Source organism: Pyricularia pennisetigena (assembly GCF_004337985.1).
Source record: "Pyricularia pennisetigena strain Br36 chromosome 7 map unlocalized Pyricularia_pennisetigena_Br36_Scf_8, whole genome shotgun sequence".
In the NCBI taxonomy this organism is placed as follows: Eukaryota; Fungi; Ascomycota; class Sordariomycetes; order Magnaporthales; family Pyriculariaceae; genus Pyricularia; species Pyricularia pennisetigena.
Window position 1 is genome coordinate 195,711 of NW_021940920.1, and position 22,790 is coordinate 218,500.

At 46.4% G+C, this 22,790-nt stretch overlaps 7 protein-coding genes across 7 annotated transcripts; 2 read left to right on the forward strand and 5 right to left on the reverse strand.

Annotated features, from left to right (window-relative positions):
* Positions 1 to 1,887: 1,887 nt before the first annotated feature.
* On the forward strand, positions 1,888 to 3,465 carry PpBr36_09188 (uncharacterized protein; the record flags this gene model as incomplete). Its single annotated transcript, XM_029896310.1, has 1 exon — positions 1,888 to 3,465. The coding sequence occupies one exon, from the start codon at positions 1,888 to 1,890 to the stop codon at positions 3,463 to 3,465; it is 1,578 nt and encodes a 525-aa protein (XP_029744562.1).
* A 678-nt stretch (positions 3,466 to 4,143) lies between these two features.
* Positions 4,144 to 5,561, reverse strand: PpBr36_09189 (uncharacterized protein; the record flags this gene model as incomplete). Its single annotated transcript, XM_029896311.1, has 2 exons — positions 4,144 to 5,389; positions 5,470 to 5,561. 2 exons carry the CDS (start codon positions 5,559 to 5,561, stop codon positions 4,144 to 4,146), a joined length of 1,338 nt encoding a protein of 445 aa, XP_029744563.1.
* A 671-nt stretch (positions 5,562 to 6,232) lies between these two features.
* Positions 6,233 to 7,948, forward strand: PpBr36_09190 (uncharacterized protein; the record flags this gene model as incomplete). The annotated part of the gene is made up of 4 exons (XM_029896312.1): positions 6,233 to 6,307; positions 6,429 to 6,505; positions 6,702 to 7,729; positions 7,803 to 7,948. 4 exons carry the CDS (start codon positions 6,233 to 6,235, stop codon positions 7,946 to 7,948), a joined length of 1,326 nt encoding a protein of 441 aa, XP_029744835.1.
* Positions 7,949 to 8,375: 427 nt separating this feature from the next.
* PpBr36_09191 (uncharacterized protein) lies at positions 8,376 to 8,762 on the reverse strand (the record flags this gene model as incomplete). The annotated part of the gene is made up of 1 exon (XM_029896313.1): positions 8,376 to 8,762. One exon carries the CDS (start codon positions 8,760 to 8,762, stop codon positions 8,376 to 8,378), a length of 387 nt encoding a protein of 128 aa, XP_029744834.1.
* A 1,759-nt stretch (positions 8,763 to 10,521) lies between these two features.
* On the reverse strand, positions 10,522 to 12,282 carry PpBr36_09192 (uncharacterized protein; the record flags this gene model as incomplete). Its single annotated transcript, XM_029896314.1, has 3 exons — positions 10,522 to 10,737; positions 10,818 to 11,026; positions 11,100 to 12,282. The coding sequence occupies 3 exons, from the start codon at positions 12,280 to 12,282 to the stop codon at positions 10,522 to 10,524; spliced, it is 1,608 nt and encodes a 535-aa protein (XP_029744586.1).
* A 1,611-nt stretch (positions 12,283 to 13,893) lies between these two features.
* Positions 13,894 to 15,864, reverse strand: PpBr36_09193 (uncharacterized protein; the record flags this gene model as incomplete). Its single annotated transcript, XM_029896315.1, has 3 exons — positions 13,894 to 15,530; positions 15,575 to 15,682; positions 15,765 to 15,864. The coding sequence occupies 3 exons, from the start codon at positions 15,862 to 15,864 to the stop codon at positions 13,894 to 13,896; spliced, it is 1,845 nt and encodes a 614-aa protein (XP_029744833.1).
* A 92-nt stretch (positions 15,865 to 15,956) lies between these two features.
* PpBr36_09194 (uncharacterized protein) lies at positions 15,957 to 16,495 on the reverse strand (the record flags this gene model as incomplete). The annotated part of the gene is made up of 2 exons (XM_029896316.1): positions 15,957 to 16,093; positions 16,291 to 16,495. Coding segments are annotated over 2 exons (342 nt in total), but the record flags the coding sequence as incomplete, so codon positions are not given.
* Between the last annotated feature and the right edge of the window lie 6,295 nt (positions 16,496 to 22,790).

A 22,790-nucleotide genomic window follows, 5' to 3' on the forward strand; every position in this document is an offset into this window, starting at 1 on the left:
CAGAGATGTGATTCTTTGCTTATAAGCTCTAGCTTGCGAGCGACTGGGCCCCTTTGCGACCTCGGAGAAGCTGAAGGTGCCGCAATGTGATTCCGGGCATTACTCGGATGGCCCCGCCTATCTTATAGACTGTCAGCAATTTTGATGAGGTTGATGCCATCATGGCTGTCTATAGCCCTGGCCTGGCTGTCAGACCTGGGTAGCATTCAGAGGCTTGGGTGTTCTTCGATCCGGGTATTTCTGGCTTGTCTAGCTGTCGGTACCTGTCGACATACGGCCCGTCCAACACATTACCCCTGTCAAAGAGGGGGCCAGGCTATGAACATCGCCGTACTTAGGTAGTTACGAGCTGGCCCTGAAAGCTTAGAGATCCTTCTCGGGCAAATGTCCAAAAAGAGTGAGCGTTGAAACATGGGTTCGTTCAATCAGGAAATGTGGATGTCATTGAGAGCTGAAGGGGGGACGATTAAGAACGTTGCAAGTGTAAAATAACGTGGATCTAATACAGGGGGTGCCACCCAATCGATGGATGGTTACGTACAGACTACAGTATGTTATTGATTATTACCGGTCTTATTGATGATTGACGCGAAATTCCCGTCAAACCTCACCATGTCGTGAGTTTGTATTGTTGAACAGCATCATACCTGTGCCTGCGTGTGGTCAATGGCGCTTGATATTGGATTCTTTATTCTTAAAGGCTCACATTCGTACGATGATTCTCGATGAGAAATAGGACGTCCCAATGCATGTCAAATTTAACCCGACAGCTGAAATGTCATGCCTCCTTTTCGTTGCTGCCTGCTGATGTATGGTGGGTGGCTGCTCGCCTAGGCCGGGCGCTGGCCACTCGAATCAATCAAGTTTTTAGATTACGGAGGCGAAAATTCAGGTCACGTCTCCATACTACTTGGAACGGAATTTGGGGGCCTTGGGGGCGAGATAGATTTACCATAGTAAAGTCAAAGCGGGGGCATAATCTGGGAACCGGGGCCATGACGGCGCTGTCAGATTTACGGCATGGTCCGTCTCGGTCTTTTGGTTCCTTGTATGGATGGGTGCCTGCTGTAGATTTTCGAGGTTGGTCTATGTATTTCCCGACTCGACACTAAAGTTATTGTGCATATCACGTCATGCTCCTGTCAAGGACAAGACGACAGGATGAACAAAGAAGAAACATCACCTTTGGAGGCTCTGCATCCTGGACCAATGAGCCAATAGAGAGCAAACGACCCAGTGGAAAGAATGCAGCAGAATCAAAAGGGACCGATCTGATCCACTTGTTCGCATACAGCGGTACCAAAGTACAATTGGAGGTGCATGTTTTGTGAATAAAAGCCCGCCTGCACGGCATAAAATGTATGAGGGAAAGCTAGTCCCCGCCAAGTGTAGTAAAATCAGTACTTAGAAAGATGCTCAAAAATGGGGCGTTTCCAAGGCCTTCTCTGGTTATCATTCTAGTCTTGGTTGAGCTTGTGACATGGGTAAAGCCCCGCCACGATCTTGTGATCAAGGCCTTTAGCTATCTTTCCTGTTTATTGTAGCATAGTTTAACCTCATACTTTTTTATTTATTTTTATTTTTATTTTTTATTTTGTCTTATGTCAACCTCAGTTAACTCCAGGACCGAGTCCATTACTGAGTGTTGAGGTTAATGCACAAAGAGCAAGCGTTGATTGATTGAGGCCGGATAAAGAATTTCTTCGCTCTGATAAACAAGTTGGTTGCACTGACCAAAGTTCCCGTCGTCGCACTACGGTGAGATCCCCACTTCCCCAACTGTGATTCGGAGTAAACAATTCACCCCCGGTGAATCGAATCACGGTGGTGCTGGACTGGCCCATCACCCAAAATCCAAAATCAAGTTACCACAGCCGTCATTCGGCCATGGCAACACCCTCAAGGAACCTGCCATTGCGGCAGCCGGCAACGGCCACCACCGACGATGGCCGCGTCCTGTCGCCATCCCAACTCCCACCCGTCCCGTCGTCTCCGGCTATGAGCTACGCCTCGACAGCCAACCCCCTCGCCGCCTACCAGCTTCCGCCGCCGCCGCCCCCCAGGCACCAGTCTCATGCCACCATGACAAAGGCCGATCTCGAGGCTTCGCAGATCGCCTACTCGGATCTCATAGCGTCCGCAAAAGCCTACAGACAAGCTCTGGCAGCTATCGGCAGCGCAGCATCGGCCTTTGGAAGCGCCCTCGAGGCATGTGCCCGGTTAAAAGAAGCTCGTGCCCCGGCCATATCACCACCCGCCAGCGGCGATAGCGGCAGCAACGCCAACGGGATGCCCCCGTCCATGAACACCTCCTTCACCGCCCGCGCTCCCAACCCGCTCTCATCGTCTTGCACAGCCGACCAGCTCCTCGCCGCAGCCGGCCTGCAGCACCTGATAGCGAACCACCACCAGATTCTCGGCGAGACCATCTACAGGTCATTCGAAGTGCCGCTCCTCCACGAGCTCGACAAGTGGCGCCACAGCGTCGAGGACGAGCAAGCGCGCTACACGGCCGCCGCCACGGCCCAGGGGCGCGAAATCAGGCGGCTGGAGAAGGAAGGCATCAAGATGCACAAGACTCCGAAGCGTCGGGATGTCGCCCAGTTCCGCACACACCTTGTCGAGCTGACCGCAAAACTCGACGGCCTGACGACGCTGCACGCCGACCACTCGCGTGCCCTATTGCGCGACTGCCAGGACACTAGCGTTGGGGTCCTGGACGCCGCCTGCAGCATCGCCCGCGCAGAGGTTGACATCTTTGAAAGCCTCGCCCGCAAGGGCTGGACGGGCGGAGGCTTGGAGGACCTTTTGGAGCGCGGGACGGACCTGTTCGCCAGCGACGAGCCCATCGCCAGCACGGCGGACCTGCCCGTCCCTGCCGACTCCAGCAGGCTTTTCAGCATTTTGCCGCCCAAGAGCATACTTGCGGACTCGGCGAGTGAGACCACCCGGCCTGGCCATCATAGGGCTGATAGTTTGCTGGTGGATCCGGACGAGCCACAATACCAGAGTCTTGCGCGAGCGCTGTCGCCGACCAAGGGTGGGATGGTCGGCATCCGCAGCGGCGGCGGCGGCGGCGGCGTCGATTCGGAAAGCCTCTTCAACCAGCCTCGAGGAGCGAGGCCCTTCTCACCAGAGCCTATACCAGTTGATCCAGGCGAGCTGCCCATGGGAGGCGGGAGCAGTGACCCCGGAGCATCTGGGGACCACGAGGCTGAGACGATTCGAACCGACTCATCATCCTCTCCAGTACAGCTCGAGGAGCCAACACCAAGAGCTTCCAGGATGTTCAGGATACTGCACGACAATACTGGACATTCCGACAACGATGACGCAGATGATGATGACAATAGTGTGCACAAGAGCCCCTGGCGTGACGAGCATTCACCAGCAGACAGTGCTTTTAAAAAGCCTCTGCCGCCAACGACTTTGTCTTCTCATGGGTCTGAACATGCGTGTGATTAGGGTTGTGTCTTTTTTTTTTCTTCCTTTTTTCCTTCTATATACACCTTTCTTGTTCGTCGTTTCATGATGCTTTTGTTCTGTACAACTACTATCTTACAGTATACCCCTTTATTCTTACTTGGTTAAATGCTAAGGCTGCAGTGCTTTGCGGTACCACTATTGAAGTTATTGTTTCAGTCTCGTCACATTATTTCTTGACCGATATATGTTGTATATCGCTGCTTTGCTTAAAAGTTGAGCATCCTGCTGCCTTTTGAGACCACCCAGTGAAATTACGCCCAACAAGGGCCAATGGTTGTCTGCTCTAATGTTTCCTGGTTACGTATTTACCACATTCAGCAACATGCCCGATTATGGTTTAGTGCAATTGAAATACATGCAGCTTTTAAACAGGAACATAAGTTGGCATCAGTCGACGGCTCTTACGAAAATGCTTCTGTGCACCTGTTCTTTGTACACGGGATAATAAATTCCGCCAGAAGCTTGCACCATAGTTCCGACAAAATTATCTCCTATTACAAGTATAGCCAGCGCCCCAGAGGCCCTGTTTTAACACAAATCAACGCTAAAAGATCCCGATTTCCTATGAACCCATGACCAGAAACACCATGGCTTTCTCTCCACATAGCCGTAGGATCACCCTGAAATCGTTCCTCAAGTATTATACATGCAAGTCGTCTAGTCATCCTTGTCCGCGCTTATAATCTCTCCGCCAAACAACCTGAAGGTTGAGTCCAGCCACCAGATAAACTTCCAATACAGACTAGCCTTATCCCAGTCGAAATCGCCAGTCTCGGTGCGCGGCACTTCGTTGCCGATCATGGAACCGCTGAACCACTTGAGGAATGGTATCCTGTCGAGCGCACGTTGTGCGTACGACTGCTGGGGTAGCAGAGCCTGCTCCGCTGGCAACAGCCTTGCCTTGCGAACCGCAGGGGCTGCTCGGCAGTATGCGCTATCTTGGGAGGAGGGTCCGCTTACATCAACGGCAGTTGTGAAGCCGGGTTGTCCGGTTGCGGTAGCTGACGAGACCGTAGCGGAATCGGCAAGCGAATCGAGAGTGCCTGTGTCGACAGTACGGGAAGAGGTTAGAGAGTTGGAGGGTGAGAATTTGCCGGGGATCGCGGGCGTTGACATTGACTTTGGAATGCTTGTCGTGCCGCCGTTGTAATCATTGACTGTCCTTGGCGGACCGCGCGATGGGAATGACAAGGACGCGCGAGGTTGATATCCAGCCAATAATTCGCCTGCCTCTCCAACGTTGTCTGGGACGGCTTGATCCGAAGGTGGGATGCCTTGGTAGGGTTCACAGTACACGAGGTGTCCGAGAATCCGCTGGGGCGAGACGGACATGGCCGCCTCGGCCGCTGCTGCTGATTCAAATGTCACCTTAACCCAGTGCTCACCACCGTCAGCACGGTTAACTCGAGCGCGCTCCTCAGGCGTCAATGCGCGCCGTCTCCTGTGAGCTGCCTGCAGAGCCGAGTCTCGCAGTTCCGATTTGTACCGACGGTTGTCGATCGGGGGATCTCTTGCGTAATCTTCGCAGATAGGGCCGGCGAGCTGTTCGTAGTGGGCGATCGCGGCGTATTGCTGGCGCGCCGATCTGTATCCACGAAGGATGACCTCGAAAGGTACTTGTTTTTGGCTAAACTGCGACGATGTTGCCGAAGTACCTTCGTTATCGGTCGGCTGGCCACCGCTCGGTCTTCGTTGTTGCGTGGGCTGCGCCTCATCCTCGTCTTTCGATTTCTTTTGCGTCGCAAACCACTGCTTGAAGACCTGATCTGCTGCTGCAAGGGTGGGGTCCTCTTTCCGGGCTGGTGTTGCAGTCTTTGAGCGAGATCGCCGAGCGGAACGACCGAAGGAACCGGTCTCTGCAACGGCTCGCCTCCCGCGGGCTGAGGCATGATGCCCCTCGTTTCTGGCAAGCCAAGTCAGTGAACAAATCCACGAACAAGAAGAACGATATCCAAAGGACGCATTTAGGTGCCAGGAACTCACTGTGAAAAGACCATGGCATATGGTCGTTGCTTGCCGTCCTCGCCCACGTAGAGCTCGTCGTCGGGGACGTTGTGCAAGATTAAAGGTGCCATTGTATGTGCGTTGGCTGTGTTATTGGGTTATTCGAATTCACAAAAGAAAGAACTGGTTCAATCCAAAGAATGACGACAAAAGAAGCCGGTACTGCGCGGACGAACCTGCAGCGAGTGGGTGGTGTGCTGTTGGTTCCTCAAATATTCGCTTGTTGATATCGAACAATAGCATGGAAACGCGATCTGAAAGTTTCTAGTGGAGGTCAAAACTTCTTCCACAGCAACGACAATTGTAACCAGGCAGGGATCTTGGTCAGTGCATGGGTCGGCACAGTGCTCATGTGGTGGATCCATCGATCGGGGTGCCTATCTCCTTTGAAAGCTTTATCGATAGTCATACTGTCACCTGAAATCCGGGGTAAGATGGATGTGCCTACTTGCGCTGCAGCTGCTTACCTACATTTCGCTTTTACTGACATTGCTTAGACCTGAGGCCACTTACTGAAGACAAACACACCCATCTTCCCGTCTGCCAGAATTATCCAATTGATCTTCCTTTTTTTTGATGGATCTATAGGTTAACTGGAGCGTATTACCCCTGTCGGGCCTCATTTGCCAGCAACAGTTAGTTGCACATACAGTCGCCGCCTTGTACCATTCATTTATCGCCAAGCCGTCGGCTGTGCTGTGGGATTGACTGACTGACTGACTGACTGATTGATTGATCGCAAATGGAGTCGGAACCAACGTATACCGTTTTCATCCGTCTCCCTTTCCCGAGAGGAGACTTTGTGGATCCTCCACCTGTAAGCATTGCAACTACAGTCTAATTTACTCTCTATCTTTTCATCAATACGATGGGTTTGTGCGTCATACATGTTTTCAAATGGCATATACTGACAAATTTATACAACTCTTTCTCCAAAGGTAAACTGGGATTCCGCCAAGGACGAAGCTCTGTGGAACATTCTATCTGGTGTTTCCAAGGGCGAGATTGACTGTACGTGTGCCACCTTCTACACCTGCTTGTTTTGATCTTCGTTTAAGACCTGAATCCTCCTGGAATCAAACTAACTCGTTGCTTACACTCAGGGGATTATATGTAAGGACGCTGCCCTTGGCCCTCCACTTTGCTGAAATTGATTTTGCAATATTATGAGCATGTAAGAACTTGGGCTGACTCGATGCTGTGAATCTCAGTGCCGTCGAGTTTGACGTGACTGTCGATTTTCTTCTCCAACAAGTGACGTACCTTACAGAACGTCATGCCGCCCAAGTCCGGGCACAGATGCGGAAGCTCACGGCGGCCAAAGGATCAGCCGCGCCGTCACCAGTTCCACCTTCAGACTTGGCCGCAGTGATTGCGTCTGACATGAGGCGAACAGGATCAGGGGCTGGCGTGTCTCTTGGGCAGGCCCGAGCGCCATCATCTCTCTCAATCCGAAGAGATGCCCAGGTCCCTAGGAGTGACCCTGTGTCGGTAGCCGGCTCGACAACAACAGCCGGCAAGGCACCTTCGGCAAAACAACCAGTTGCCCGTACATCACCAGGGGGCACGGGTCCAGGTAGCGTGGGCCCCGCTCCGCAGCGAAAGACAGGAGCGAACACGCCGCGGCAGCCCCTTGATCCTCCGCGCAAGCGGCTTTCATCACTAGGCATGCCAACCACTCCTACAGCTGCAACAATGCGCACCGCCCGACAAGTTCAAGACGATGATGATACTGAATCGCCGGGACCGGCGGACTCCAGCTCGGAATCATCGTCGGAATCCTCGAGCCCCGCGCAGTCCCGGATCATTCGTCGACCGCCTCGTTTCTCGGCACCTTCTGGTGGGGGCAAAACTGGCGACGGTCAGGAATCACCAGAAGATGAGGACGTGGAGCCCGCGTTCCTACCTCAAGAGGCGAGAAGTGAGCAGTATTCGGATCCCGGGGCTACACTACGGGGTGAACCTCACAGTTCAAGGCGGCCGGTCAGGGGCCAGTCGACAAAAGACCGCATCGGATCCATTACCCAATCCAACACGTCGGACTCCTCTACGGGATCCGCGGCTCTGATAAACAAGTCACCTGCCCGTGATGAACGATTCTACCGCACCCCCGTCAGTCCGAGGCGAACGGCCGAACTCTCAGGGAGAGCCGGATCTAACGGTAAAGGAAAGGGGTACTCCAGAGATGGGAGCGATTGTGGAACGCCCAGCATGGGCAGTAGCTTTAGCGACTTGGATGGTGAGAGCTTTCAAGAGAATCCCAGATTGCGGCCCTATTAAAGTGTCCCCTGCTAATATTTTGTATCTTGCAGATGCTTCAGTTACCCAATCGGCGCTCGAGGAGGCGTTGGCAAGTAACATGCAGGATGGAACTATCGGAAGTAGGATGAGTACGATAGGCCAGGCCTTCAGGAGTCGCTACCTTCCGCATACCACCCGATCAACGGAGAAGAAGTAGGAGAAGCTCTGAGCTCGAGTTGTGTAAATGGTCGCCCGCTCCATATAACAATGAGACGAAGCTTTTCAGGATAGTTCACAAATTGCTGGCGTCCAAAGTATGAATGAATGGCTTTAAGAGGGCCATTGAGAGTTGAAGGGTGTTGACTTGACCAGATCGCCTGAAACTTTGGGTACCAGCTTAGAATATTTGGTACTCTCAAAATGATAGCTAGCTTTTGCGATTGCCAGACAGAATGTCGCTCAAAACTGGCTACTTCCCATCCATTTAACGCGAACTTGATCATAGATGAAGATGTAAGTGTGTAAGTGATAATATGCGAGGCCAAAAGCAATCTTGCCGCTCAAAATTCCCATCTAACTCGACGATTGCTAAAAAAAAAAAAAAAAAAAACGAACCCCCTCCTCCTCAAGTGTCGCAACACACCTCAGACATTGCCGGCGCCGGGACGCTTCCCTTCCCTGAGGCTCCTCAGCAATCCATCGACTGTCTGCCCGGGTCTGCCGCCGTCGTACCTCAGCTCGGCCCTCTCTGGGGCCCTGGGAGGCTGATCGTCCTCGGCCTGGGAGGCCTGCTTGAGCTCGGCGTCGCTGATCTCGGCGCAGGCCCTGGCCCTGGCCCTCTTCTTGCGGAACTGCCAGGTGAATATGGTGGCAATAACGGCCGTAAAGAAGACCGAGACGCCGACGATGATGCCGACCTCGGTGTCGCTCAGCTTGGAAAAGGCGGCGCCGCGGTCGCCCAGGTAGGAGCCCTGGTCTATGACGGCCGACGAGGCGTTTCTGTCCGTCGGAACGTTGCCGTAGCCTGCCATGGCTTGACGTTTGTTGGGAAAAGATGGATTTTGTTTGCGGGTTCTCTTTTACTTTGTGAAGAGTCGCGCTTTTACTTGGGTTCTGCCTGATTGAAGTTGTCAGTCACTATCGTGGCTGTCTCCCAAGTCTTGACATGAGAGGGGTGTGAGGTCCTTAATTGTACACACCTAGATTCTAGCAGTCGAAACTGAAATTCTTAGCTGAGTATGGTAGGTTTGCTCCAAGGAATTGCCTCAGACTAATGCGGCTAGAGAGATACCAACGCTGCAAGCACCAAGCTGCGGGATATCAAGTGAGATGATGGGTTTCTTTGTCCGTTGAGACTGAAGTGAGAATGGAAAAGAAAGGCGGGCACATGAGAAAAGAAAAATGTGGAAACCTCGCAGAGGTGATGCCAGCAGGCATAGAGGCAAGTTAGTTTGTGTTTGTTTGTCGAGGATTGCGGGAAGATCGAAAGACAGCAAGAGCGCCTGGGCGGTTGCATCCGTGGAAGCACGGCCGTAAAACACCAAAAGGAAGGCACAACCAACACAAGGGTTCACTGGTCACTTGCACCAACTTTCAAAAAGTTTGGATTTTTGAGAGGTGGAAATGGTCTAGAAACATAGGCCACGGTAGACATATCAAGGTACCTTATACCTGTAGGTATAGACCAAAGTTCTTCTTTGAGGCCTTTGAGGTATTGCGTTTGGTACTGCAGTAATGCCAAATGAATCCTGTACTATCTGGATTGGTTTAGTTTCAGCTTTATTGTCCAACTGCTTATTTAGTCATGGTTTCTGCCTGGCCTTGTAGTTTGCCTCTAACCACCATCTACCATAGACTGGCCAGGAGCGACTCGAATGAAGTGTGCTCTACACCGGTCTGTATGGTCATAAAGCCACAAAATATCCGCCTCGAGACAACAAATTTGGGAAAATGATGGGAGCTATGCAAGGTGCCTTGGTATCCCAGACACCACATGTAACAGTTCCACCGCGCAACCATCTCTTTGCGCATCACCTACTTCTCCCAGGAAGCCACCCGCCGATCGACCCGGATACACGGAACACCATGAGTGCGGCTAGCTGCATGCAGTCTGGCGAGATATCTCGGCAGATACGATAATCCCGGTACTTGCGTTTTCCCTTTTTCAGAAATAGTTGGAGTGCAAGGTGGGACCGTGCGTCACCTTGTTGTAAGATATGATTCCGGGAGGGCAAGTGGTGGTTAGACAAGGAGCTTTTCCGGCGCAAAACCAACGGGATAGAGCAAGAAGGGGGGGCAGGGGGTGGCCGTCCGGCAAAGAGATGACAGTTCAAAGAAGCACAACAAACGGAACCCCCTTTCTTTATAAGAGGTCTCCCCAGGTTTGCTTCCAACGCACCACGGGGGTGCTGGGATCCGTTCCCTGCCCCTGTGGTGCAGTTGGGAGCTCGTTGGGGATTCGTCCCTTAACGCCCTCCCAGCTCAAGGCCCGGGTTCAAGCCCGGGCCTTGTCGGAGCAAAACCCCTCTGGGGGTTTTCGTAGCCAGGCACCCTACGGGCTGCCTGGTGAGCTTTTTCTCGCTTGATCATCAAATGCGTGGAACCAACGAGTTGTATGAGAGTCAGCCGGGTCAACGTTTGTTTCTTTTTACTCTTGCACTGTTTTTCTGGGTGGTTAGCTAGCTGGGCAGCTTAAAAAAAATACGTTGCGTTCTTTTATGATGCTCTCAGACGCTGTTGAGATTTGAGGTGATCAAAACTGCGCAAGAAATTACAGGAGAAGCAATCCTATTAGGCGCTCGGCGTCATGCTCACCAAGCACCCCGGATCGGCTAGCGATACAGAAACACTCGCCCGCAGGGCCATAGGGCCATCATTCTTGGACTCGATCTTGTCAAAATTTTGCAAGATTCTGAATATGGTCAAAGACATCTGCGTTAGGGCAAATTGCTGGCCGATACAGATTCTTGGGCCCCCACTAAACGGAGTGTATTCCCAACCAACCCTCTGGGTGACGATTTAAATTAGCAATCCTATTCTACTTATGGCTCCCAAGAGCCTTCCATAGTTGGGATTCATGCACTCACCAAATCCTCCCACCTCTCCGGCCGGAACTCTTCTGCATCAGGGCCGTAGATGTCTTGCCGTCGGTACAAGGCATAGCTGCTCCATCGACACGATGTACCCTTGGGGATGAGGACTGGCGACTTTCCATCCGACCCACCGCCTCGGGGCAGGATGGTCTCCTTGCTCGTTGATCGGGAATTGGTGGCAACGGGAGGCGCGAGGCGCAAAGCTGGAAACACAAGACTGGGAGTAAGTAAAGCGTATCATCTCATCCCATGACCAACCTTTCTGGCTAAACTTACTCTCTTTGATGACATTTTGGAGATACTTCATGCCCCGTAGCGTCTCCCAATCCGGGTTCTCCTGTCCCATCTCCAACATCTCCCGCCTCAGCTTCGCTACAGTATCGGGGGATTGCGACAGGAAGTAGAAGGCGGCACCAAGCGCAGCGGCAGTCGTATCCCGCCCTGCAAGTATAATTGACAGGACCTGGTCGGTGATGTACTCCTCGCTGGCCCCTGATGCGATGAGCTCGTGCAGAAACAGGTAGCTTCGCTCTTTCTGATATCCCCTTTCGCTCATGGCCCTGGACACGTATTTGCGGACAAAGCTCCTCACCGTCTGGACGTCGGCGTCAAACTTGCGGTGTGGCAGGTACATCATCATGGGACCGAGCCGTGCCATCTTTGCGCCCTGGAAAAGGACGTAGTCGAAAGCCCTGAGAAATTCCTCGGCCTCGGGTGAAGCCTCCACCAGAAGATCAGTGCTCCTGCCGAGCAGAAAGTCGGTGCTCGAGTCCATGGTCATGAGAAAGAAGAGCTCCTGGAGGTCAAAGGCAACCTTTCCCTCCTGGCAGGAGCTGCGGATCTTCTTGAGCAAGTTGCCGATATGACGGTCGAAACATGCCAGGTCGGCAACCTGATCACGCACGAAGCTCGGCCGGAGCATCGATCGGGCATGGTGCCAACCCTCGCCATTGCTGGTGAATATGCTCTTGGAACCCAGCACGGGGAGTACGGGGAGCAGCCTCGGGCCGGCTATCTCCCAGCTATCGAAATCGGTGGCCAGGATGCTCTTGATGTTCTCGGGCTCGTCCGTGTGCAGGACCCAGGTCCCAAGAGCCATGGTGTAGTGCGTGTGCCCAATGGTCTTCAGGTTCTCTCTGGCAAAAGGTAAGAATTGCCAAGCGGCGGCCGCGCGCGAGGCCTTGAGGAAGTAGTCCAAGCCGAGCACAGGGTCCTTATGCGGGTAAAGCTTGGCCGGTAGACATCCCAGGCGCCGTGCTCGTAGCTCAAATGTCAGTTTGACAAACATGTCGTATTGTATCTTGAGTAGCAGCCCGGCGAGGATGCAAGTAGCCCGGCTTCCCCATTTTCCGGATGGAGAAGAGGTCCCTGCTAAACCATGCCATGCTTGGAGGGAAGCATGTATCGTGAAGGGTACCAAAAGACATGATGCAATGGTCCAGAGGGCTATGCGGTTCATATTGTTCAGTCGATGCCGGTATTTGTTACCTAGATTTCTTGAAATGAGAAATTTTCGAGGGGAGAAAAGACGGATCGTCCGAAGTTTTATAGAACACTTGCTCTGGGTGATTTTACGAAACAATCGGCAAGTGGGGACTTGAGGAGACAAATACCTACCGGGTAGGTAAGTTTGGTGGAAACGAAAAGCCGGTTGCTACTCCTCCCCGCGGGGGGGCCTATGCATGTTTCAGCAAGTTTAATCCGCCCTCTACCGATTTTCTAGCCTCGGTTGGTCGACCAAAGGTTGCTTAGATAGATACCTACCTACCTTGGTATGTAGCAAGATAGGTAAGATAGTATGGTCGTCATTTTACCTCCACACCCTTTGGAGAAGTTGCCGATTAATACCTATACCGGCTATGGGTTGTCCCAATGCATACTAGCGTAGTTCAATACAGAGGAGTTAACATTCTGTATTAAGATGCATGACTCTACATCACGGCGAATGCAATTATCTCCCATTGGCCATCTCGCAATTTACTGTGCAGTATCTGTCAAACTGTCTACCGCACCCCATTCATTTAGTCTGATGGGTTCTCGGGGCGGGTCATACCGTGGGACGTCTTCAGCCGAGGTTTGGGAAGCTGAATACCCCCTATCAGGCCTTAGTGCCAGTTGGCGGGCAGGTAAGCAGCTGGGCTATGTTGTTGGGAAAAAAAAAAAAGAATTCTTTTCCAACTACAGATATATATTTATAACAACGTTCGACTTTAGTCTAGACTAGTACACGATAGCATTCGCCTGCGACAAACTTCCTTGCCCCGCTGAACAAAGTAGTAGTGTTGGATGCTATGGCGTTGTTGAAAGCTTGTAACGTTGTACCACACCACATATCTGTAGATCACCTAAGACGGTCACAGTCGGACATGTGAAATAACAAGATGCACACCACTGTGTTTGGTGCTTACTGAGATGTCAAGTGTGCGGCAAATGCAACCGTTGTATAATTTTGTTCACGAGAGAAGGGGTTGGGAGGGAAAGGGAAGAACAAAACTTTTCCTACGATTAGCTTCCAAGCATAATCCATCAATAAATCTGCTTGAACATTTAACCACAATGAGATCTTTTCCGTGGAGCTCTTCCATGTCCTGAAGCCACCACAGCCATATTCCCATAAGGAAGCATGCTGAATGTTACGACTGAAGAAAATTTGGATAATTCCAATTGCATGAGACAACCATTCCTGCAAAAGACAAGCGGCAATGCGACTACGGCGCATGCAGCTTGAAAGGCCAGTCAATAAACGCATCCTTTCTATACCTTATCATTGTTGATGCTATCCCAGAAAAGAAGAATCATTCAATCCTGTATTTTTTCGATGCTGTCATTGCGTTTCCGATCTCGTCCCACGTAACATAAGCAAATGCGAGTTATTCCAATATACAACAGATGGAAATACCAAAATCATGTTATAGCCTGGCAGTATTCCGATCATAGCCAAAAGATCCAAGATAAGGGCGGGTCGTTGCATCATGAACTTCAGCTGACATTACAGCTTGACTTTCTGTCCCGTTCAAACCTCCGAGGCCGGGGTCTTTTTCTTGCGTAGCCGCCTGCCCTCTCTCGCCCACTAGGCCGACACTCTGGACTGTCTTTGACTGTTCGGCGTTGCCGACTTCTTAAGTGAGTTGCGCTTTGCTTTTGGCCCTGCCCTCTCCAATTGCTGGGTGGCAGACCTTCGAAACCCTGCTCCTTTTTCAGGAGCAGGTCCGCTGTCAGGGGCTTGTCTGGCAGAGGCTGGGTCTATGAACAAGACCCGCGTGCTGTTGACGTTTTTGCTTCGGTTGGCGTCTGCGATTCCCGTCCCTGTATTTCCATCACTGTCGGATCTATTTATCTCACCAACAGAATCGACAGCCTTGCCTTTTTCCTTCACTGAGGGGTCCTTTTTGCGCAGCAAACCTCCCGCTGCTATAGCAGCCGTGCCATCACCGGACCTCCCTCCATGCACGATGAACAAGCGCAACTCTGACCACCGCTCCGGCCATGACTTCTTCTCCGTCTCGTCAAGCAGCATGAACACGATAGCCGCAAAAAGACTCACCAGACTGGCCACAGTAAGCACGTACGCTCCGGCCCTATCCGCTGAGCTGATGGGCGCAAAAGACTCGAAGCGGGTCCTGCCAATGTCTCTACCACCAGCACCAGGATCGCCCCTCGACGTACCGCCCGAGTTGTCTGTCACAGGCGCGCTCGAGTTGACAGCCATGACGCTTATAACGACCTCGAGCGCTGCCATCATTTGGCCCAGTCCAAACAGCCCGTCATTTCGCCCTTCATCTATCCACCGCAAACCACACATGCGGCCATTATCGCCGCCAGTGCACTGCTGTGCTGCAGCGACCGCCGAAGATCTCAGCAGGGGCATGATTCGGTCAGAGGTCTGGGGTGCCCATTTTGTCGTGGCTGCCATCCATCGCGAGAGGTATGCTTTGAAAGACTGTTGGTCAATGTTACATCGCCCGACAGGCTCGCAAGCCACTTCGGACATGACGTCTTTGTTGGTGCCGTTGAAAAAGACTTTGGACATGTCCACAATCTTGTCGAGCCGGTCTGCCCACCTCTGCCGTGATGCGCCGGTCGTGAAATTGTACATGGCCGCTACGCCATGCATCAAGACGCCCGTGTTGTAGGTCCATACGTATGGAGTTATATCGGTGCAGTTGCCCGCGATCTTGGCTCCGTCCTGAATCCACCACGTCTCGGCGTCGATGATGCCGATCCCCCATATCCAGTCCCACGCCCGATCTGCCCACTCGGCATACGTCGCGTTGCCCGTATAGAGCGCCAGTCTGGATGCTATATTGAAGAAGCATCCCTGTGAAATCGTGTTTTTGTAGTCGAAGCCATTGTTCCAGTCGTAGACCTGCCAACGCAGCCCGCCGTTGCAGTTGCCCATGTCCCAGCGCGATGCCTGCGTGTTAAAAACAGCTTGCGCGAGCGCCAACCACTGCGGTTTGTCCGGGGGCGGATCTGGAAACCTGTACTCTGCTGCCGCCATAACCGCCACTCCCCAAAAGCCCTGATCATCGTTACCTTCGTTGAAGGCCTGGGCTGCCGGCATGTAGTCTTTTTCTTCGCCGACTTGGGCGAGGAGACCTTCCATCGTCATCTTGTTGAACTTGGTGTCGCCCGTGTAGTACCAATAGTCGATCAGAGCGCCCATTAGAGCACCTCCCTCCCACCCTGTTGCGCGGCCGTTCACTGCTGTTAGTAGGGGACCCGAGTAGCTGATTGGGAATGTTACCTACAGTAATATGGCTTTGGTAGTATCCCCGGTTGGTTCCCCGGCAAGTGGCCAAAATAGTAATTGTCGATCATGTCGTCTGCAATTTGTCTAGAAACCATTTTGACTGAGTCTGGGGGTTATCGAAAAACATGGCGTCAGTTTTGTGAGACAACAGCCAAAGCCCCCAAGTCCCAGAAGAAGTATATGCGCACCTGTAGAATTGGGATTGAGAGTATAAGCCCGCGTGATTGCAGTCAAAGCGAACACCAGGACTGGTGCCAAGCAGCAGCCAGCCCTTAGTCGACACCACATCTTGGATTGATACTGACACAGCAGGCTACAGACCTAGAGGCTGCAAGACAAGCAGGGGATACATGCAGAAGATGGGACGACGTGTGCGTGTTCTACCGGACGAACTTCTGGTAGCAGAAGCTTATAGCTGGGACGAAGGCCGTGGAAAGGGTCACTCGAGGTCCTTCGAAGGGATTGACAATGGAGGACAAATCGAAGCCGACGCAGCCAGTTGAATTGGCAATGGGGCCTTGGGTTCGCATGTGTCACTCAGCTGTCGTGCAGACTTGCGCACAAACAAGGAGAAGCAGCATCTAATGCTTGAAAGTAGGGGTAGGTAAGTGAGGTAGCCTCGGGCAAGTGAGTGGCCCGCAGTCGTTCAAGGTCGCGCCTGTGAGCCCATTGCAAATGAGCAGTGTTCTGTGAAAGGGCCGCCTCGAAACCAACACTCAGTTGTCAAAAGGTCACAAGATGACAGGAAGGCAGCCCTGCGGGGAAGCACGCTGTTGTGTAAAGAAAGCGCACTCATGGCTGACCGGCATTTGTGGATCACGACGGGACCAACTCCGTAGAGAAGTGCTGCTTGTGTGGCACATGTACGTTTGTACCGCGGGCGAGAAAGGAAGATGGGTGCGGGCAGCTTGTAACACACCTTAAGCCAATTGCATCAGGTTTGCGTGTTTAGTCAAAATGAGTTAGCTGCCGGTTAACTTGGTATCTCATTGTGGGTGGATAACTGTTGGTAAGGCTGTGCCCATAAGCTGGGATTCGTTCCATCAAAGAAGAGCCCAGTGGTTTTCAACAGTACGTTTATGGACCTACCTGATGGGTAGGAAGGTAGGGAGTAACTGGCACAGATGAGAGGTAAACTCCCGTTGGCTTCAAGCTTTGACGCCACTTTGGTCAAGAATTTTGTGTGCTTGCCTTCCTACCTACTTAACTTAGGTACCAATCTGAGGTAAACAAGATAAAGTACTTCATACATAGGCAAGTAAGGCGTATCTTCCTCCCTCCTGCGCGACCTGTCAATCAATTGTCGTGGAGACTCAACCCCCGGTTATTGCGTACAAAAGATTGTGCTGAGCGGGGCAAAATATCCGCGCTAATAGTTTCCATTGGCAGGTGTGATGTCTGCGCAGGCACCCCAGGAACTCCTCCCTAAAAAGCTCAAAATACAAGAAATGATCTTATGTAATTTAGGAGGTAAGGAACTACAACTTGAGCTCCAGGCTTAACAAAGGTTAAAAGGGGTTTGTGTCCGATAAAGTTAAGCTTGCTTTCGGATACGAGTTTCATCCCTATTCCTAGAAATGAGGGACGAGTTGAGCCCGGTTCAGAAACTCGCTGGAGGGGGTTCAGAAAGTGGATCCTGTAAAAGGACCGGGGGTTCAAAATCCCAAAAGGGATGCACGGGATTCAATAAAATAACAAATTCTAATTGGCTATCTATAAAAAAAATAATTAAAAATAAAAACCCGGAATCGGCGATTTAATATACCGATTAAATAGGGATTAAAAAAAAAATTTTTCCCTTACGCAACGCCCATTTATTGTTTAATTTTTGCTTGGGCATTTAACAAGCAAGGCGCAAAAGTAAATGGTTAATAATGCCGTTATTTCCAAATGGTGAAATCCTATAGGATTTGTATATATAATTGGAAAATTTTCCAATTGAAAATACAAGGCAAACCATACACGATGCATATGCTGAACTTTTTAACCAACCAGAAATGCAAAACTTTTGGGAATTGTTATGGGTTAATAACCATATAAACGAAGTAAATATTGCATGCGCGTTGCATATGCGGTGTTTAATTGCTAATAAATATTAGGAAATTGTTAACCAATTTGGTTTTTATATTGCCGGAAATAACAAATATAAAATTACCGCTACAGAAATTTAATACCATATTATTATTCCATATTATCCAAATATTTTAACAACGGGAATTTTACATATTATTCCATAGCAAACATCGTTTATGGAATTAAATGGATTTATTTTTGCCAGCATTTGCAATGCTAAAGTAAAAAAAATTGTCGAACGAATAAATATATTTATTTTATTAAAATGTTAATATTGCAAATATTATAATTAATTCTTTTTTTTTTTTTTTAAATTTAACATTGCCTTCATTTCCAAACTTTTAAAAAAATAGGAAATTCGAACGTTAAAAAACTAAATCTTTTTAGGTAAATTTATATAATAATATTAATATATAAAAACTAATTTTTATATTAGCAACCATTATGTATTCCACTGGAACTTTAAATGCAGCGGAATTCGACATTGTTCCAATTTTCGGCCAAACCTCCGTAGTTTTTGCATTGCTTATAATCGGTTTAAATTATTTCGAATATAATAAATTTTTAAATATAAAATACAAATACATCCGGCCCCAACGGTTGAACAAAATATCCGGAATAAAATAGAGGAGTAAGTACGCCGTATATGTTTAACGTATGCATTTTATATGCTAAATATATATTAGTGTTTTTTTCGGTTTTTTGGAATTTTGGAAACGTAAAGCCAGTTTAAGTCCAACCGGGCAAATATATTGCAAAAACGCTATAACAGGAAAATGGTCCTGTTCGAATATCCAACCTATTTTTTATCGAAAAAAAAATAATGTACGTCAATTTATTTATCTATTTATTTATTATATATATTAACTTTTTTAGGAGGTGCAATTATTATACCCAAATAAATTATTAGCAAAGTTTTGGCATATTTCACAAATATTTTCACCATCGTTTATTGGGTTAAATACCCAATATTTGCAATTTTTATTAAAAAATGGTAACCTAAAATAAAATCTTTTACAATGCATTTATATTGGAAATACTTTGCATAAACGCAAAATTTGTGGTAAATATCCCTTATAATATTAAATATATATTTATAATACTAATTTTTTCGTTAAAATTCCGCCATTCCAACGGTATTGGTAAAATAGAACGATGCAAATGCGAAATAAATTTTGATATTTATATTCCAGTAAACCATTTACGGAATCCTTAGATATTTATATTTGCCCGTGGATCGCATACGCATTACCCAATTCTTCCAAATCGAATGCCAATGCAAATTAAAGAAAATATTTTAACAGCATTTAAAACGCAAAAAATATTATCTTTAAAACCACGTTAATATTTTATTTTTTTTTTATTTATTTATTTATTTTTATTTTCATTTATTTATTAATTTGGCTATATAGGAATATTTGCTATAAGCATTGCGTTTCAAACGTTTAAACAAAAATGGGGCAACGAAAATGCTTTACATGGATTTAAAGGACATTTAAACTGTTTTAGTCGAATTGCATCTATAATTAAAGCGCTTCGAATTATTGAAAATCCAGAAGGAACTGGGTATTTAGGTATGTATACACAATTTTTATACATTGCATTTATATTAATAATACATATTATATTAGGTGCATATGCGGAATTCCGAAACCAACAACAAAAACCACCCGAACAACGTTTTATTTGGGATATTATCCAATTAATACAAGGAAAATTTGCTATTATATGCACTACACGTGCAATGTTTAAACATCTTAATCGATAATAACATTTAAAAATGGATTTATCCTGGAAAATGGTTGCAGGATTTATTAACCTTTTTTCTTTAAAGGGATGGGAAGGTCCAGCAAATCGTACGTATTTATAATGCATATATTTTTTTATATTATATATGGAATATATTAATTTTATTTTATTAGGTCGACCTAACGGACGAAAACAAGCATATTTTTACAGTTTTATAAACCCACAAACTTAAAAAAATTGGAAGCTTTTTTTTATAGGTTATTTTTCAATTTATTAACAAATTTCTGGCCAAATTGTTAAATGGGGGCATATTTTTGGAGGTGAATTTGGAAATTGGTTAACAGTAACAGCTAATGCAAACCAAGCACAAGCATTGGGTAAGCAATATAATTATATTATTTTTAATATTTAAATATTAATTAATAAAATACAATTTAGGATTTGGTTTATACTTTAATTCTTTTAATCCAAACAGAACATTAGAAAAGCATTTCCAATGCATTTACATTATTTGTGCAATTTATATAATCCGGAATTTTAAAACGAAATTCCCTTTATATGAAGCGCGGACACAGTTTAAAAAATTAATTAATTTACCAACGGAAGCCGAATATAAAACGTATATGCAATATATAATCGATGCATATCCAGAAACTAAGGTTTGGTTTGAACAAAAGGAAATCCCTTGGTTAAAAACTGCAATTTTTGCACGCTGTTCAAATATTAACCAATTTTGGCGTTAAACAGCGCCTAAATATACCAATATCGCCGAAATAGGGTATACAGAAAATAATTCGTTAATTGGGCGAAAATTACCGCTTTTAACCGCTATTAAAAAGTATATATATATATTTAAAAATATTTGGGAAAAATAATATTAATATTTTTATATTTATTTTTTTTAGGTTGGAACGCAAATGCTTTGCTTAAGCCGAAAAAGACGAAATAACGTTTAAACATGGTATTCCTATTATATGGGATAACCGATCAGATATTGCTAAATTTACCCGCAATTTTTAACGCAAAAAAAAAAAATATAATATATTTTTTATTGGGTAACACGCACATGCAATTTTACGAAATCAAGTTTATAATATTCCTATACCGCAATTGCAACGTATAAGCAATGAAGCAGATATATTAAAGCCGGTGCCAGATCCAGAGCCGCAACTGCAACGCATAAACAATAAAGCAGATATATTAAAGCCGGTGCCAGATCCAAAGCCGCAATTGCAACGTATAAACAATGAAGCAGATATATTAAAGCCGGTGCCAGATCCAGAGCCGCAACTGCAACGTATAAACAATAAAGCAAATATACTAGAGCCGGTACCAAATCCAAAGCCGCAACTGCAACGCATAAACAATAAAGCAGATATACTAAAGCCGGTGCCAGATCCAAAGCCGCAATTGCAACGCATAAACAATAAAGCAGATATATTAAAGCCGGTGCCAGATCCAAAGCCGCAATTGCAACGCATAAATAATGAAGCAGATATATTAAAGCCGGTACCAGACCCAAAGCCGCAACTGCAACGCATAAACAAAAGAATATTAAATATAACGTCTCAATTATTAACAGGTAAACGTTCATTTACTACGTTTGCAAATAACGATATTATAATAATATTTGCAACAATATTGCAATAACGACGTGATATTTAACCATTAAATACGCATATAAAATTGCAAAAAAAAATCGAAAAACTTCAGGAGGAACGTTTATTAAAAAAAAAACTGTTGGAGATTAAACGGTTAAAAAAAGAATGTAAAATATTGCAAAAGGAAATTAATTCGGAATAATAACCAAAATATTTACCATATACACCGTGTAAGCAACGGATGTGCATTAAATCGAACGATTATTTTCCAACACCTTTTTTTTTAACGGACGATCTGTATTTTTAATTTTCAAATTTAATAAACCATTAATTTTGCAAAAGCTCGGTTTTAATTTCTATATTAGGTTTAATAATTATCGTTTATTATTAGCCCCATATTTAAGCGTTTCAAATTTAAAATACGAAATTAAACGTGGTTGGAAAAATCCATATTATTTCCACATGCATTGCATTACTTCGGTTAAAACTCCAACTTTTTTTTTTTTTTTTTTTTTATTTTTTCTCGTTTATTTCCTTTTTTTTTTATATAAAGCTTATGCAATAGGCGAATGATCCATATGCATTGCCTAAGGAAATTGCTTTTCTTTTTAATTTGCCAACCCATTTTTAACAACGATTGCAATTTTTTTTTCCAAATTTCACTTCCGTATATTTATCGCATATGGAATTAAATATAATTTTTTTCCCGCCGGCAATATGAGCAAAAACGATTGGGCACCATCTGAAAATCAACTGGTATATATTTATATAAATTTAATAATGGTTTAAAATATTTATACTAATATTAACTTAGGATTTAAATGATTTTATTTTTCCAGACGTTGAAAATGCATTATTTACCTCCAAATACGGTTACCATATTGGAGGTATTGCGAACCCGAATTGGGATTGGGTCCTATTAAGTAAAATAACCCTTTTTGCAAAATATATATATTATATTTATATTTATATTTAATATATTTACAAAACAAAAAAACCCCAATTGGAATGCTGGGAAACTCGATGAAAATAAGTGTAAATATAATATTACCTTTGGTCTTTTATGCGGTTTATACGCCCAGTATGTGCACGATAATATATTAATATTTTTTATAATACCACCCAACCCACCGTTGCATTTATCCAGCGTAACTCCAAAAATGTAAATAATTATTTTAATTTATATTTATAAATATATTATGCTAATTTATTATAGATATATGGCGTTCTTAAACGGTAAAAGCGGTAAAATGTGTGGTGCGTCGTACGCACAACTTACAGACCTTCGCCGGTATTCACGTTGCGAACACCCAGGGTTTTGTAAGTGTATTGCATATACATTCCATTACCGTAATATATTATATTCGCCGCTTATTTGCTAATCTCTTGTAAGGGCATTAGGAAGTTCTAAAAACCCGAGTTTAACCGAAAAAGAACTTGGATTTAAGTAAGTATTTATATATATATATATATATATATATATATATATTATTATTATTATTATTATTATTATTATTATTATTAACGTTTATTAATTTAGCGCGTTAAAAAAATTCGTTCTCGACCAACATTGGAAACAAAGTAAATTTGCGAAAAAGCCGGTGTAAGTGTTTTTTTTTTTTAAATTTTCTTTATATTTTTTTATTAATAATTTTTAGGCATATATATCCTTTGGATATTATTGCACAAGCAGCAGAACGAATCGTTTTAACCTATAAATCGTTCCGTATTAAATATGGTTCGCATTTCCAACGCCAATTATCTGTAAATATATTATTATTATTTTTTATT